Raw genomic sequence first — 18,992 nt, 5'->3', positions numbered from 1 at the left:
TAGATGTATATGGAAAGTTTGTTTATTTAGAAATATATTAAGTTTTAAAATTATTGCACTTACTAAGGAATAGCTAATACAACATTTTAAAGATAAATAATTATTCTTCATTTTGAATAATAACTATTCATAAGGAATGATTATTCCTTGTAATAAAAACATAACCAAACTAAAGAATAACTAAACTATAGTAATAACTATTACATTACAGCGCCTATTACAGTTTACCAAACATGCCTTTAGGGTTTTGTACTTGATGTAATTGTAGTGAAGGGTTGAGATTAAAGTAACTTTTAATCTCAACCGTTAAATTAAAAAAAAAGTATTAAAAGGATGTAAAAAGTTAAAGTTAAAAATATAAAAAATTTTGCAAAGGAATGAGGTTAATTGCATGGTGCAATTGCACCCGATCTCAATCCTTACGAATAGAAATATTACTTGACAATTTTTGGGGAGGTCAGGGGGCAATTCCCCTGCTCCCTTCCCTCCACTCCTGTTTGCCTTTCACAACCTACAAATACTTATACTTGTAAAGTGACTATCACGCCAAGGGTATGTGATGATCCAAGAAGTTACTTGAGTACAAAGTTAATTGCTAACTGAGAACTGAATTCATTGTGCAAAAATAACAGAAGAGGGCCAAGAGGCTACTCTATTTATTTATTTATTTTTTGGTTCGATTAACAGGTGTGCTTAGATCATTTATTAATAGACCAGTTTTAAAAAATTTAATTATTTTTTTCTTTTTCTTGAAATAGTTTTTATAAATATTTCCTAAACCAATGTCTTTAAAGCATCCATTAACTTTTCATTTTTTTAACAATAAATTAGCATATCTATTTTTTAGTAAGGCATACGCACGGTATACATCACATTTTAAACTAAAATTTCTTATTATGATGTTTTCAACAAAGATATTTAGGGTGCAAATCCCATCTCCTCTATTATAATGCACATGTACTGGTACATTAAAAAAAAATCACAATTATACATGGTATTAATTTACATATTTTTTAAACCACACATTTCTAAAATATTTCAATAAATAAACACTATACAATCAGATAGTTTTACTATTTTGAACTAAATAAACTTTATAAATTGGAAAAGAAAAATGAGTCAAAATCCTATAAATAAATAATTTGAATGATACGCTCTTATCAGTTTGGCATTGGAATATTGTGGATAAACTCATAAACAAATGGTCATGAAATCCAAACCAATACAGATATAAAAAAAATTAAAATGAAAGAATCTAGAATTAGAAATGAAGCATGCTTTGTTAAAAATATAAAATGGAAGGACAAGTTTGGTTGTATGGACAAAGATGGTGCTGGAAAATGATGGTGACAAATGTTCCACTAAGACCAGTCAAGCCGACACTATGGTTGCAGATGGGGCCATTGCACGTGTATGGATGATTGCCAGATATCTGGGGTTTTCTTTTCTTTCTTTTTTTTTTTTCTTTTTTGGCTTCTCCAATCTAGAGGAAATCTAAAACCTCCATTGTTTACTCCCAGACTTCCTGGTAATATTCAAACAACTTATAAGATAACACTCAAATTTTCCTGCTAACATTCAAAGAAGATAACACATGTTAGAATATATTGGGAATATATTAAGATATTATAAACAGTGACAAAAAGCATGATTTTTTTTTTTGGGAGGGGATAAGGTATGAAAAAAAAAAATCACCGTTTAAAAATGAAAGATTCAATACTAAATTAATACATGACAAAATAAAAGTAGCATTTATCATACATATCTTAAATTAATCGTTTATTAAAATGTAAATTGAAATCCTTTTAAATCTTGAAAATCATCTATAATTATTTTTATATTAAATTTTTAACAAGCTCTCTCGATTTTAAAGCCAGAAAATATCTTAAATTCTCCTATAGAAACAAAATTATGTTTTCATATCCTAACCACCATGCCTAATTTCAAACCCCAAANTCTTTTACCAAGTTTGTGTTTATATGATTTTATAAAATAAAATAAAATAAAATGTTCATATAATTTTATACACCAACAGACAAAGCCGAAAATGTCAGTAAGAACTGAGAAGTGAACTAAAGAATCCTACAATACAAAGACTTCAGTCAATAATCGTGTGCAAATTATGTTTTTTTTTTTAATTAAAAAAAAAATTGATCTTGTAAATAAATAATTACATGCCAACAATTTGATATTTGAATATAATTAAGTTCGTAGGACCGGAAAAAAAAAACCGCAGTTTTAAACTTCAAAATAATGGATCTTGTGCGTTACACCATCGTTGTATTATTTAAATGATTAGATGGTGTCTATATATGTATGACAGGTGTTGTAACTTGTAAATTGTAGTATCTAATATTCTCTCAATAAATAAACACTATACAATCAGATAGTTTTACTATTTTGAACTAAATAAACTTTATAAATTGGAAAAGAAAAATGAGTCAAAATCCTATAAATAAATAATTTGAATGATACGCTCTTATCAGTTTGGCATTGGAATATTGTGGATAAACTCATAAACAAATGGTCATGAAATCCAAACCAATACAGATATAAAAAAAAATTAAAATGAAAGAATCTAGAATTAGAAATGAAGCATGCTTTGTTAAAAATATAAAATGGAAGGACAAGTTTGGTTGTATGGACAAAGATGGTGCTGGAAAATGATGGTGACAAATGTTCCACTAAGACCAGTCAAGCCGACACTATGGTTGCAGATGGGGCCATTGCACGTGTATGGATGATTGCCAGATATCTGGGGTTTTCTTTTCTTTCTTTTTTTTTTTCTTTTTTTGGCTTCTCCAATCTAGAGGAAATCTAAAACCTCCATTGTTTACTCCCAGACTTCCTGGTAATATTCAAACAACTTATAAGATAACACTCAAATTTTCCTGCTAACATTCAAAGAAGATAACACATGTTAGAATATATTGGGAATATATTAAGATATTATAAACAGTGACAAAAAGCATGATTTTTTTTTTTTGGGAGGGGATAAGGTATGAAAAAAAAAATCACCGTTTAAAAATGAAAGATTCAATACTAAATTAATACATGACAAAATAAAAGTAGCATTTATCATACATATCTTAAATTAATCGTTTATTAAAATGTAAATTGAAATCCTTTTAAATCTTGAAAATCATCTATAATTATTTTTATATTAAATTTTTAACAAGCTCTCTCGATTTTAAAGCCAGAAAATATCTTAAATTCTCCTATAGAAACAAAATTATGTTTTCATATCCTAACCACCATGCCTAATTTCAAACCCCAAAAAAAAAAAAAAAAAATGATGAGTTGATGATTATGATGGCGAGAGAAATATATAACTTAAAAAAAAAATGTAAAATCAAATAATTTGACACAAAAATAGCACTCTTAATTTATTATGAAAAAGGAAAATATATATCTTCCAACCCAAAAGTTTAAACTTTTTTTACTCAATAAAATATAATCATTAATAATATTGATCCAAAATTTTCATTTTTTTCAAAAATAATTCTAGAGGGAGTGGAGAAACATGAGTGAGAACTCTTATTCTAACTACTATCGTCGGCAGTGTTGAGGATCTCGAGGTAGTGATTGTTCATGAATAAGCTGGAAACACTTCTTATGATGATTGACGCCTTCAATTATGGTATAGCATCACTTAAATTTATATATTTATTAACTAAAAAGTATTTTTTTCCCCCTTCTTTGGGAGGGACTAAGGAGATTGTAGGTGTGGATTAGTTCGACATTTTCATTTTTTGGGATCTCTTTGAATCATCTTAATTCTTGAAAGGTAGTTAAATGTAACTTTTGTAATTTTAAATATGTACTATTACAAAGAAAAATCAAAGGTTAGGGGATCATGCCCCCTCACTCTATTATAAATAAATCTAATACAAATACTAGTTGGGTCATGGGTGTCCTAGAACATATGTGGCAAATCCTAATTAATCTTGTTGAAGATTTATAACCGGCCTCAAAAAATTTGGAATTAAGACTTTGTTATTGTTGTATTATTTTGATTTATACCTTTAGACCGAGCCACATTGTTTCTATTACTTCTATTTTTTCTTTCAACCTAACTTTGTGTTGTTTCTTTCTATAAATTGGAATAATATAACAACAAAATTAAAACACAAGTTAACAATTCTCAGAATTTGAACCATACCTCGAGGTCTTTATGAAAGCTACGTTGATAATATTGTAAACTATCCTGCTGCAACTAATACAATCTATTCTAGACGTTCAACCACCGATTTTGATCCCAACAACAAATACCTTAAAATAATTTTCACAAGTATAAATAAATGTTTCAAATATTTAGTTTAGTGGAAATAAATTCATTAAACTTATATATTAAAATTTCGTGTAGTTTGAATGGGGTGCACTCGTTCAAAGTCTAAACCATAATATAGGGACTGAGAAAATCTTTTAGTAAGAACAATAAGGACAATGGTGGTTGTCAAATCAAGAGCTGTAATAGAAGATTTGTGAGAGGGATGGGTTTGTTTTTTTTATGATGGTGAAGGGGGTTCTTCATGACTTAGGAACTGGGTGTAAACTTTGAAATTTATGCCTAAGAAAATATAACTCACAGGTCCAGACAACCTTGGGAAAGCTGATAGCTAGGGAGTCCAAAGCACAATTTAACCTCATCATGTGATAGAATTATTGACCAATGGATTAACTTGTAGTAATGATGTGGAAATATGGTCAAGGAATCTAGAAATAAAAACCAAACATTATTTAATTTCAATTCAGAGAGAAGTTTCCTGTCAGAATTAGTTTAGGGAGTCCAATTACTTTGTCTCAACGTGTGCGTATGAGTCTAAAACTAAACCAAGACATTTGTTTAGCTTGAAATTCAAACATGGTTACTTCATATTCTTGTTGGTCTTAATTCTCTTGAACATGTTAGCCCCACCAAAACCCCATTTCTCTCTCTCTCTCTCTCTCTCTCTCACACACACACATTTTATGAATTTTCTATCATTTCTTATCAACTTCACTTCTGATCTGAAGTACAATGGTCTTTGTTAACCAAAAGAAAAATAAAGTACATTACTTTCTTATCACGAAAAAAATATACTTTTCTTTCTCAGTTCAATTATGAGCTGGTGGCCAATGCGTTAGGATCAATCACAAACTGGTTTGTGTTGCGTACAAAATATTATCTTTATCTTCAATTTAAAATGTCATATAAAAAGCCAGTACCATTTTGATTTCATCACGCATGTTCCCAGTTATAAATTTTCCAATTATGTTTACAATATAATTTTTGTAACAATCACCGCTATTATAAGTCAAATATTGCCACGAGAGTACTGTAGACATGATATATTCATGTTACTGTATGAGGATAGTAATTTGTAAGTCTCGTCAAGTTCTTATTTATTTTTAATAATAATATTTCACTAAAATAATAATAATAATAATAATAATAATAATAATAATAATAACCACCGTCAAGTTACTTGTACATTCCAAACACACCCACCTTTTTTTTTTCCCCATGATAATAAGAAATAGGGGGGAAAAGCTTGAGTAGATGAACAGCAACAAGGCCGAGCTGCCATTCATGGTTCTACCATTCCTCTTTTGTTTGGGCTAAGCCACCATTTCTAATAACATTATTTGGATGAGCCCTGCTTGGGCCTGTATAGATGCTTTCTTTCCCTAAGATCATGGTCAGCCCAACAAGGATACCTGTCTTGAAAAAAAAAAAAAAAAAAAAAAAAAAAAAAAACCTATGTTTACACTGCAGCTGCATGCAACAACTATTTATTTCAGACTGTCAGTCACTTTACTCAAATAAGTTTTCTCTAGAAAAACTGAGCAACAACTAATTTTCTGGCTGGAAGTGAGATAAAAAAAAAAAAAAAGGATAAAAAGAAAAAAAAAGTAGTATATTGTGCATAAAGCTCTTACTTTTACGGAGTTAGAAAGAGGTCATAGTCTTGAAATAGGTCATTGTAAACCTGTTTAACTCATGCCACAACTTATGATTACTTGTTGCAAATAAGTTCTAAATCAACTCATGACATGGGAGAGATTAGAAAGACGAAGGGTTATCCTCATTGTACAATCTATTCTTTATCCTTGTCTAAACTATCATAGAAACTGGCATTTCATTCTTTTCAATTTATGGTCTATTAAAGCTACTGCTATTTAAACAAAAGGTAGTATACCTAATACCCTATTCCACAACTAGGGAAAAAAAAGGGGTCCCAGTATTGATTGCCCCCATTTCTACTTTACCTTGGATGCTATAGAACCCTAGGACTGGACAGCCCTACTTGTAGTAAACAATAGAGCCAATCCATGACTAAACATGCCTTTTTAAGGTAGGTAATGGTGGGAAAGATCTATTATTAACTTGTACCTACAAAGAAATTTTCTTTCACTATATATTTTTCATAATATGACTTGAGAAATTGCTATTTAAAGTTATTTTAGAGAACGTTATTCATGTTATCCACTCAACTACGAGTATGCTAATCAAGAACAATGAGTGGCATGGACATTTTCATGGGGTTTGGGCTCCACACTGAAAAATATAAATTAACAATAGTAGTGAAATAGTGATGAATTAAGTGCAAGAGTGACTACACATTAGATAAGTTTTAGTACAAAGAGCACTAAGAATTAATTGAGTGCCATGCATCAAATGGTTAAGGCATTCAGATTTTTGTTGGTCAGAGTAAATACCACTAGCAATAACCCTTGCTAACACAATATGAATAGCCCTCAAAAGCCCATGCAAATTTGCAGTAGCAGATTCTCTACCTATATATATATATGTATGTCTTTGTCTGTGTGTTAAAGCTCATTCTTACTGTTTTGATTCTTGTTGTTCCCTACAAGAATTGATCTTCACTACTCCTGAAAAATGACATGTTAAAGCTGCGCTCCACGAGGGATGATTCACATTGCTAATGGCACAAATCAACAATTTTGTTGACATCATTGCTTAAGTCAATCAATCTATTGAAAATTTACTGTGAACAGTAAAAAAGTCAATTGTATTGTTCACAATTCACTATTCATAGTTTAAATAGTGCTTTCTTTTGCTTATAAAAGGGTTGTCCCTTCAAGTTGTAAGCAGAACTTAATTTTTACTAGCTTTAAATTTCCCCTTAGTTTCTAGGCTACCTCTTAAAGGTCTTGAGCTTGTAACATTTTCCCAATTCCTGCTCAAGAAAACTTTGTATTTACTATTACTTCCTGTAAGTGTTTATTTTAAACCTATTTACTTTAAGCTTATTCACTTCCGCACCCTATACATATATATCCGAACTTTCATTAAACTAATTTAGAAGTAGTCTTTCCTCTCCAAACACCCCAAACAGAATCCCAGAGGACAGAGTTATTACAACCGACATAACTATCAACAAAATTAACTGACTTGGCTAAAGCATAAGCTATACTCCATTTGCCTCAATTTTAACCCAATCTACTAGATTCTCTACCAAGATGTATAGGCACTCGTGGGTAGGGTTTGAATAATTTAGACAAAGTACTTGAAGAAATTTGTACATGTGCCATTGCAAATTATATTCAACAATACTAGCTAAGGTCTCCATCCAGAATGATTTGAAATTATTGACTACTCTGAAGTTGCCATTCTGAGAAAAACTACGACTAAAAAACAAAACTGCATATTAATATGGGAAATTCTGATACCAAAAGATAAACAAAATGATGAAGCTTAATCACTAAAGATTGACATTATTTCCCCCTAAAAATCTGTCAAATTACAGAAAACCATAATAACATTTATTAACATTACTGAAGAGTACCGGAGTAAAAAATAAAAAATAACACAACAAACAAGCCCTTTGTACAAAATTTTCATACAAACATGAGGCAAAGATTTCACGAGACTGCATCTTGGATCCAACCCCGTGTATTTGGAGAACGTAGTATGATATGTTTGTATAACACTACTCATCATAAAACATTAAGCTTTCATTCATCTGAAAATACTTTCGTCCTCGGGTCCTGGGAAGCCTTTGAGTACATCTCTTAAAGCATATAAATGACTATCACACTTGTGGTTTGAAATTAAGTTGTTTGAGAACACTATCCTCTGGAAATGTTCCCCTGGATGCCTCTTCAAAAGTGTGAAATACTCCCCGCCTATGCCAGCCTCCGTGTCCGTATTCCTCTTTAGATAGAAAAGAGTTCCTGGTACAAATAACTCCTCAGGCACTGCAGAGACAGCTCCTTCCTTTTCAATGACAACAGCATTCTCTTTTGCTGTGTTGGAGGTAAAAGGTAATACAGTGGCAGTAGTTGACTCCTTTGTAAATGAACTTTCTGTTCAAATACCAAAACAACACTTTGGTGAATGGGAGATTGCAAATGTGGCAAATTAATAAGTATGGCATGATAAGCTTAACTATATAGATTAATGTTAATCCACGGATTGCTACAACTAAAGTAAACACTACATTTTTGTTATCATGAGAAGCAGATAGCTTCTTTGAAACGAGAATTCCAAAACTTTACTTCTACAATCAAAATGCACTCCAAACAACAGTTCACTTCATTCTCTTAACCGGCTTCTGTAACAACCTTCCCATGGAAAGAGAACTGTTCACTACATTTTTGTTATCATGAGAAGCATATAGCTTCTTTGAAAAGAGAATTCCATAACTTTACTTCTACAATCAAAATGAACTCCAAACAACAGTTCACTTCATTCTCTTACCCGGCTGCTGTAACAACTTTCCTATGAACAACCCTCAGGCAGTTAGAAAGAATCAAATAAGGGGGAGGGGGTGGGGGTAGATATGTTTGACAGACAGACATACACACAATGAAAGGAAAATGAGAGATCAGAGAAGTTTTGGGGGTGGGTTGGGGGGGAACCAGCACCAATTCTAAAAGTGCCCAGAAAAGGATGATAAAATCCAACATCGGATTAAACGGACTTACTGATTCCGGATCCATCTTAACATTTAAAGCACAAGTCATTGATGAAAGAACCATAAAGATAAAACACCTGTTAATTATGAATAATCACCACGTCATCATATGGTAACCCCAAGGGGGTAGTACAATCAGCTGGGGACCATGCTTCATAAAATGGAGGTCACAAGTTTAAATCTTCCCTTTCCCTTCCCCCTCCAAAGGGCGGCGGGGGTGAGGGGGGGGGGGGGGGGCAAAAGTCATTAAAAAAAATTCAGATGGCAGAATCCAAAGCTATAGTTGTCAAGGTTTAACACAATAACATCTGCAAACATTCAGGGCAGCACAGGTAGAGCTTACCAGAGGAAGTGTCATTGTTCCTGAATTTTGCATAATCAGCAAGCTTTCGAGCTACATCTTGCACTGAAGACACAACTTGCTTTGCATTTGTAACCAGACCTATTACATTTTTCCAGTCTTCCTTCTCAATCACACTCATCCTGACAAAAATGCAAGAATTAAGTTCCATAAGTTTTTTAATAAGAGAGAAGAAAAATAGTTCATTACAAAAACAAACTTCCATGTGCATGGAGAAGTGATGTATGAAACAAGAGAAGCTACCTTCAATATACAGAAGAAACCAGCTTCTATATGCTACAAAATATAACTAGCCCTTCACATGTTTGGTGATCTATATTTGAAGGGAGGAAAAAGTTCTTTGATGTAAATAACTGTTTACAGTGTTTACCAACCACTGCCACAGAATAATATTAGATACCTTAAAAATGAAATTGACAGACTGTAAATCGTAATGAAACTTTCTCTATAATCCATATAAAATAAAGCCTTATACTTTTTATTGACTCATTCTTTTTGAGCCATATCAGCTTTTAAAAGCTCACAATTTTCCACGTCAACAATTTTTTCTTCTTCTATTATGATAATTTAATAGTTAAAATGGGGAAGGGGAATTTGAATCTTGGACATCTCCATTGTAAACACTAGGAGGTGCTAGTTTAGCTACAAGGCTCTTGGTAGTTTTCCACGACGACATCATAATATTAATTTTCTTAATTTTGTTTTTATTGTGCTAAATTGTTATATGTAAGTTGATTCTCAAAAAAAAAAAAAAAATTGTTATATGTAAGTTGAAACCAAATATAACTCCTCTATTGAACTAAACTAAAGAAACCCAAGTCTAAACAAATTATGATTTAATTTGGTTTGATTTCTTTTAACAGATGTTATTATTGGGAAGCCATTGAGTTTGTTAGGGAATTGGTTCATGGGAGTCAGTTCCTCTCTTCAGTCACCATTATCTTGTCCTATGCCTCTTCCAAATTATCAATTCAAGACCAGGCATTGATTTTGAGGTGAAGCTTTTATGGTTTGCTGCCACGATTAAATATATCTTCAAGAAGAAGACCAAGCCAGCTTATTAAGACCATCACAGAACATGAAGATTTGATGCTGAATATCCTTCACAAGAACGCATTCCTATCATCAAACAAATTTCTCTATTCATTGAATACTTTAATATCAAGGTATAATACAGAATTTTCTAGAGCAATTTTCATCTCAAAATATGACATATGTTTATCATATATTGTGATATATATACTCAAATGGATGTGCCTATTAAGTGCTAAGATTTTTCTTTCTACTAAGTTATGTTAACGTCATAATTTCTTTCTATTAATTTTAATTTGATCAAAATGAAAAACACCTCTTGGGGTTTGGATCAATTGCAAAATGAACCCTGGGGTTTCAATTCTTCCTTATAACTTCTTGAGGTTTTAATATCTGAAAAATTGATCCGGATGTATTATATAAAATATATATATATATATCATTTTTAAATAAAATTGAATGAAAATAATATAAAATTTTACTAAAATTATTATAAAAAACAATGAATATATATATATATATAAGTAATGTAAGTATTTTTATTAAGAAAAAAGAAGAGCCAACCAGGTACACTAGTAGTGTACTACAGCGGCACAAATCAGAACCCAGATTAAAACGATCAAAAAGATCGAGGAGAGATAAACAAGAACAAGGTGGCACAACTAAACTCCAATCAAGGAGAGTATGGAAAAAGAAAGACTTAATGTCAAGAGTAGACCTTTCATAATCCTCAAAGCATCTAGCATTTCGCTCCCACAATAAACTCCAGAATAAACAATGTGACACAAACCTCCATAAATCAATATTTCGATGTCTACCGAACTTGCTTTGCCAAGAAGCTAACAGCTCACTAACTTTATATGGCATATCCCAATGGATACCAAACAAACAAAAAACCATAGACCACAACTCATATGCTATAGAACAATGAAAATAATTAATAAAAACAAAGACAGAAACTCTCTTTTTCTGTGTCTCCCTCTCTAACACTTTCTCTCTCCCACAACTTGGACCTCCATGGCCTAGTTCCGGGCTTCGTCTTCTCCATCAATTGCTACTGCTTACCACCATCTCCGTCGATTTTATTTTCCTGAATTTTCCCAACAGCCAGATAGCGTCTAAGAATTTCCCCTGGCATAATCAGCGAAAGCTACAATTCACTAACAGATACAATCCATTCCCTCAATTTCAATTTGCGCAAGCCCTAAAATTCCACAGAAAATGACTTCAAATCCAAAACTCCAACTGGTTTTGGGTCTTCAGTTCCAAAGCTTAGAAAGCTCAGCAGAGCTTATAATGCTCTTAAGCATGGTAATCTGCAATCACAGATGACCCATTGAAGATTTTAGACACGTGCATTCTTACAAAGGAGTCTTTTGTTCGGATTCGCAAGAGATGGATGCATCACCTGTTACAGTGGTTGCAGGGATAGACGTCAATCATGCAAATCTTCAAGGCACTCTTGTCCAGGAACTATCTTACTCACTGATATGTCACTACTCCATCTCAACAGCAACAGGTTTTCAGGCACAGTTCTTGACACTTTTAAAGATCTCTCATCAAGAGAGACAGAGAGAGAGAGAGAGATTTCATATCTGTTTTATTAATTTTTATTTTTAAAATTATTTTAATTGTTTTTAAAAATAGTTTAATTGGATGTTAGATTATTTTCATTAAATTTTAGTTAAAATGATTTTTTTGGTAATACATAGGGATCACTTTCACAGATTTATAAACCTCAGGGAGTTATAAGGAAGAATTGAAACCCTAGGGGTCAGTTGACCCAAATCCCAAGAGGTGTTTTGCATGTTGGCCTTTTATTGTCAATATACCCATTACTACTGGATAGTGAAATTGTTTCCTGTTTCGTTATTAGTTATTATTTACACAATATGAAGAACAGATAACCTTAGAATTGTAGCTGATCAATTTGACTGTTTATGTCAATTTACCACATGCTGCCAATATATAAATGTTATAAGCAAGAATAATTGAAAACAACAAAGATATGTTCAGAAAATATGGATTTTCAAAGGATTTGAAGTATTTCTCCAAAATCTAGGTGATGAATTGAATTATAGAATCCTAATAACTTGCCAAAATGCTCAACTGCTATTAAAGGCTGTTAAAGACACAAATGGGAAGGCTGGGAGTATAAAAAATAAAAACGTTATGCAAATAGTATGGATGGTTCTCAGATTGCATAGGGTTCTGCAAGTATTGTTGCAAGCAAGGATCTTAAAAGTCTAGGGAACTATTTGCTTCTACTATTATTTAACTATATAGTGATGGCTAAAATTGCCCAATTGACCATCAATACATGTGTTGACACCAATAGGATTCATATTAGAGAAAAGAAATCCATTGAACTTTATTATTAAGCATTTAATAAAATAAAATTTAACACACACATACACGTTTATATATATATATATATAAGTTTATTTACAGTAAAGGTTTATTGGTATATACATTTTTTACTTTTGTTTTGAGTTAAATAAATTTTCAGGATTTTTGGAGAGTTTTTTTTTTTTTTTTTTTTTTTTTTTTTTTTTTGATAAGAGGACTTTTGGAGAGATCTCAAAAATATAATGCCACTACAGATTCATTGAAAAGTGCAACAATAACATAAATTGGTGATGACGGTAGAAAATGAGTGATCTTTCAAACTGTTAGGAAAACAATTAGGGTTAGAGTTCCTTGAAGATTCAAGTGAGTTCTTGGTTTAGAAATGTTCAGATTTAGAGTTTTGGGAACCAAAGGGGTTTGAATATCACCTAAGAATGGGTTTGTTTTGGAAGTTTGATGTAAATTCTTGATGGTTTGGATGCTTAGAGGTTTGATGTTGAAGACATTCGGGTTTCAAGTATGGCCCTTGGTTAAGGTGATTTCAATGATTGATGAGAGTTCTTGAAGTGAAATGAAACTAGGGCTTAAGGGAAATGAGACTAGGGTTCAAATTGTGACTATGGATTTGGTTGGTGATGGATCCAATTGATGGGTTGCATACAAATGGAGATTAATTGAATGATTTGTGACTACTTCAAAAGAAACACCACCTAAAAATGATGAGACTTCTTCAAGAGGGTCTCTACCTCCAAAAAAAGATTAGAGAGAAACAAAACTTATAAAACAAAATGGTTATTCTTTATTGATTTCCCAATTGATGGTTACATGAATCTATTTACATCTCATGCCCTATTCTAATTTCTAATTGGCCACACATGGCTCACTTCTATTGGCTCCTAATTAAGCATGTGCTCCGAAAAAATGTGTTACATGTGCACGAGCCCTGTTTGACCCTATCTACTTGTAACTAACTAACACTACAAGTGCCAAGGTTGTAATCTGATCCAACTGAGCTCAAGACTGACCAACCAAGGTTGTTCCATGCGCATGACAATGAGGAGGAGCTACCACAGAAGTTTAGAAGCCATTGGACCAAGGAGGACCGATTGGCACTCTAATGTGGGATGGGACTGCTGATTGGACCATTTTGAGCGTCAATCAGCAATCCCCTAAAACTAGGGTTTTTGTTTTTTTTTCAGCTTCTAATGTGTTCCTAATAAAAACTAGCGATACAACATCAACAACTGCTACATACAATTCAAAATTGAATTATGATCAGTTGATGTTTAGGCAATTTGATTATTCAACAAACTTCAAAAATATGATCAAACTTGGAGTTAAGGAAAATTAATGCAAAATGCATGATCCTCGGATTGTTACAAGAGTCAATTCAATTCGATGAAAGTCGATAAGGCAATAGACAAGGGACAACTCATTCAAGAATAAATTAAAAAAAAAAAAATGACCTGAAAATCTAGGGTTTGTCAAAGGGGAAATTATGAAATAAAGTTTTAGGCCAATTTAAGCCCCTTTAAGAACAGATTGATAAAGTTGCCTTCATGATGACAGATGACACAAAAACTGCAAGATAGGCACGGCCAAAGGGTTTCATTCCATTTAAAAGAAAGAAGTTCTATTGTGTGATAATGTTGTTCCAGATTTCCAACAAGCATCAATCTAAAAATGCAAGTTCAAAAACCTGAATAATTGATATTGTGAAAGTTCATAATTCCTTAAAAGACTTGAGAGAAAAAATACTTGTGCATCAAATGAACTAGCAAGCATGAAATAATTCCTTGATACCAATGGCTGAATTTGATTTATAATTCCTTTTAGCATCTAGAATGCCCTCATCCTCAAAAACACTTCCTTAACTCATGTGTGTATTTGAACTTAGCATGCCATAAAAGAACAGGAGTATTAGCTTTGAATAGGTTAGGTTTTGATTACCAATCAGTTTGAAGGATTTCGTTCCTCAGCCTTGTTAGAGAAGCTGCACTTAACCTAGGTACAATATCATCCTGAATAGAAGGAAAAATGAGAAGCAATAAGAGGACATAAGCATGATCATTTAAAGAATGGAAACAACAAACACATAACTGAGAGACCATCAATTACATCCACCTACCTGCATCACAACAGTTGTAACAAAATCAGAACAGTTTTCTGCAAGTTCTCTGGAAACACAAGGTGGAGTTGCATATCCAACAGCAGAAACAATATCAGGGCTAAATCCGAGTTCCATGTATGACTTTCTGCGAAGCATTATTGCTAATAAAGAAGCTGTGGCACCTCCGAGAGAATGACCCACAAGCCTTAACCTATATCCCTGTTGATGAGTTAGGCTCACTACGATGGTACCCAAAAAAATAAGAAGGAAGAGGGGGGGGGGGGGGGGGGTGGGGGGGGAATGTGGGGAGGATTGAAAGAAAACAACATCTGTAAACAGATCAAAGTTAAATTTTCAACACCTCATATTTCTCCAAGCAGTTCCTAATGGTTCCCATCTCATGAAAGAGAAACCAACGAGCAGCTTCAGCAGTGCCAAAGTGAGTGGAATAACCTTCAAATGTCACTTCTCCATCACTTGAAGAAACGATATCAGTGATGAGGTCATAGACAGTCTGAGTTCCACGAATTCCAAGAATCACTAGTTTCCTACGATTATCAATCCCAATATAATATCCAGGCCTCATCACACTGGAATTTTTTACAAACTTCAAAACATTGCTTTCTCGAAGCATGCTGTTCCTTGCAAGCATTGCAGGACTATCCTTATAAGAACCTTTTGCTAACTCCAGGTGGTAGATGAGGTCATGCACCTAAATTATGAAATCACTACCTAATAAGAACTTTGGATTACTGAAACAAAATACATAAACAGAAGGTAAGAAAAATAATATTTGTTGAGTGTGCATATCATATATTTCATCAATAACAAGGACATTGAATTACTATTGAATCTGATGATATCTGAACACCCTTAACATCTTCAAATGGTTTTGTAGCTACTTGACGGAGATAAATAAGATACAAGCCAATGGTAAGGTCACTCAAGCTCCAATCCTCGATCCCAATCTTACTCCGTTGAATGCTTGCAATGATTTCTGAAACAGATCGACTACTGGGTAAGGATTTGTTTCCGATTCCATCTCCTGCAAATTTTGAATTTTATATCAGCCAACATGATGACATGGATATTGAAAAGTTCCCACTCAACCTCTGTTTCTTTGGAAGACCAAAAACAAAAATTAAAGATAATGTGGTTCAGTTTTAAAAATGTTGAAAGTCAATTGAGTAGTCTGTTCTTAGATGCTTGTTCCAAAGTTCCAATGTCAGACAAATTGACACAAACAAAAAGACTCTATCATAGTGCCATGATTGATTTATACAGTAAGCCAAGTGTAGCACCTTCCCCACAAGTTATCCCATTAGATGAACACGAACTAGAATAAACAGACCTGTTGGCAGAGCCCACCTACACAATTGCAGAGCTGGTTCAAGGGCTTTTGTGAGCCAAGCAAGCTCTAACTTCCACTTTCCATCAGTGAAATCTTCCTCATCAGAACTGTATTTGCTGAGCCTAGAATCATCTTCCATCTTCTCAACTTTAGACCTCAAAGAAACTTGAGATGCATCCGTAGCTTCTTTTAGTAAATCTGCTTCTGCTTTATCCGCTTTCGACCGTTGCCATTGAAACCGATTAAGAATACCATACACATAACTCTGACATGTTCCGTGTCCCTTCAGGAATTTTTTGGTATAATCTGTCAAAAGAACCAACCACGCAATATTGACAAACAAAAATTTATCATTCAGACAAACAAGAAAAAATCTAAAATTCAAGAAAATGTTTTCCCAATTTAGAATTACACCTTAAAACATGACTATTGAGTAGAAAACAAAATGACTTTGCATTTCGGGTAACATATAATGTTTTCCCAAATTTAGAGTTCCACTTTTAAACATGACTAATAAGCAGGGAATAAAATTACTTTGCATTTCTGTTAGCATTATCACCCCGTATTGTTTTCCAATACCTCACTTGTTACAAAGTAGCCTTGGTCGCCCACAACAAACATTCTAATAGGAAGCATGGACGCTTTATTTGGAGTGTCATACCGGTATCCTATCTGCCATGTCATGTTATGAATTTTCAAAATTTTCTCATGTCACAATATCGCACCCATACCTGTGCATTCTAGATTCTATCTGATAGGAAAAAGCATCTCCAAGTGCACCCTTTACATTGTAAGAGTGTTCTATAGTGAGCAACAGAGCTATTAGTTAAGCCTTCAACCTTCTTAAATCCTCGACTCTCCCTCGGCTCAAAAAGTTATCCCATTGCCTATTATATCTTCTTCTTCTTTTTATAATTTTTTTTTCCTCATTATCTAAACACATTTCCAAGGATCCTCCAGAGATCAAACAAGACCCAATTCGCACAAAAAAATCATGCACTCCTTATTTTCTTAACAATCAATGGTAAAAAAAAAGTTAACCAGTTCATAACATATACAGCATAGCTAGTAGCATCGACTATACCATGAACCATTGTTTATATACTACTAATTCTCAATCACCACATAGCACCACATTGAACATGATTAATTATATATTCAACAAAAAAAAAAAATATATATATATATATATATATCGAACCAGTCCAGTAAAAATTATTAATTACCTATGACTGAATTCAGCAATGGTATAATTTTTTTTGTGAGATAAAATTATTCTTAATTAGCTGCTATTACATTGACAATGATACAGAACAAACAACCACAACGAGAAATCATGAAACACTCCGCAGGAGAAGAAAGAAGGTCCGGGTCAAATTTCTAATGAAGCGAAGGTCCCCCTTACTCCCTATTCGCTTTATAAAGCTCGGCGAAAAAGGGTTGGTTAAGAACTATTGACTTACAGTCACTCAATGGAAATTTAGTTATTTCCAAAAAATATATAGTTAATTGAAACAAAAAGAAATCGAAGAGTGGGATTTTCAGGATATTAGGACTTACGATTGTTAAGGAAGATACGCTTCAAGTATTGGTTTGCCATTTTTAGAGAGAGAGTTTGTGTGCGTGTGGGGTTACATGTATAAAATGGGGCTGGGATATATGTTGTTAATGTTGAGAGGGTTAAGGGTGGCACGTGGTGTTTGGCGAGTCGTCCGTACAGAGTAGAGGACCGCGGACCGCCTTCGCTTGGAGGCTGAGTGAAGAAAGGTGTCGTAGAGTCTAGACCCTAGAGAGTGACAGCACAAACAATTGATAGATTGATTAGATTCAACTTTCATTTTTATGAGGTTATTCATGTCATTTTACATTGAAGTTTTTATTTATTTATTTAATTTTATAAAAAAAGAAGCCCCTAGAAAGTGGTAGTATTATTCATTAATCAAACATAAATCATAGATGAAACGTCAAAAATATCTGGATAGACAAGAAAATGACAAACGGCCCTTCTAACTAACCAACGAGCTACGCAATTTCCTTGTCTTCTAACATGGTAAAAAGAAACATATTTAAAAGAAGAGTTAAGAAGTTTAGATAGGCGTTTGGTATGGGAGAATTCACATTACCCCTGACATTTAGATTCTTTGAAATGTGATGTCTTGTAATCTGAATGTCTTGAAATATAACTATTCCTATGTTTAGTTTATTCGTAGCAATCTTAAAGAAATTATTTATTTTTCTCGTACTATCTTTAGATGTATAAACCCAATATCAATTTTTTTAATCTTCCTCTAAATAAATAATAAAAAACAAAATATAAACTATAAATTAAGACAAATTTATTAAAACTATAGTCTAACATTTCAAAATGACATGTATAATACAAAAAATAACTATTTAAATTCTTGTTCTTTATGGAAATCACAACATCATGTTTTGTTAATAAAAATAAGTATTTTATTTTAGCAAATAACCAATCCCAAATAGGAGATATAAATATTTTATTTTATTTTAGCATTTATATTGTTGTGGTGGGAAGAGATAAAAATAAAGGAATAGATATTGACAATTTGTTTTATGTTTTATTTCCAATTTTTTTTTATAAGTATGTTTTATCTCCATTTGTTAAATGATAAGTGAAAAATGGTAAAATTGTCAATTTATAACAAATGTAATTTTTTAAGTGTGGGAATCTAGATACCCACCCATTTCAAAGGGAATCCACATTCCTAATAGAATGGGGTTATGTGGGAATCCAAATACCACTGGCATCTAATTCCCTTGTGTGATTTGCAACCAAACGTATGAATCTTTCAACATTTCTAGGAATCCTAAAACATTACCCCGTACCAAACGTCACCTTAATGT

The 18,992-nt window shown here is 32.7% G+C and overlaps 1 protein-coding gene and 1 long non-coding RNA gene across 3 annotated transcripts; both read right to left on the bottom strand.

Annotated features, from left to right (window-relative positions):
• Positions 1-7,684: 7,684 nt before the first annotated feature.
• On the bottom strand, positions 7,685-17,933 carry LOC111998925 (uncharacterized). Of its 2 annotated transcripts, none has more exons than XM_065764490.1 (8): positions 17,688-17,933; positions 16,128-16,433; positions 15,622-15,821; positions 15,138-15,488; positions 14,795-14,995; positions 14,617-14,687; positions 9,268-9,407; positions 7,685-8,313 (listed from the first exon to the last, which is right to left on the bottom strand). In XM_065764490.1, the coding sequence occupies exons 1-8, from the start codon at positions 17,725-17,727 to the stop codon at positions 7,967-7,969; spliced, it is 1,656 nt and encodes a 551-aa protein (XP_065620562.1). In that variant the 5' UTR covers positions 17,728-17,933; the 3' UTR covers positions 7,685-7,966. The 2 variants fall into 2 exon arrangements, with proteins under 2 accessions (XP_065620562.1, XP_065620565.1); XM_065764493.1 differs by lacking the exon at positions 17,688-17,933 and adding an exon at positions 17,354-17,658.
• Positions 11,015-14,609, bottom strand: LOC136063712 (uncharacterized). The gene is made up of 2 exons (XR_010625331.1): positions 11,726-14,609; positions 11,015-11,633 (listed from the first exon to the last, which is right to left on the bottom strand). It is a non-coding gene; the product is annotated as an uncharacterized LOC136063712 (long non-coding RNA).
• Positions 17,934-18,992: the final 1,059 nt, after the last annotated feature.

This window comes from Quercus suber, unplaced genomic scaffold, assembly GCF_002906115.3.
Source record: "Quercus suber isolate HL8 unplaced genomic scaffold, Cork oak 2.0 scaffold_22, whole genome shotgun sequence".
Classification (NCBI taxonomy): Eukaryota; Viridiplantae; Streptophyta; class Magnoliopsida; order Fagales; family Fagaceae; genus Quercus; species Quercus suber.
Note: the sequence above shows the minus strand (reverse complement) of the source record. Positions and strands in the feature narration are given on the sequence as shown.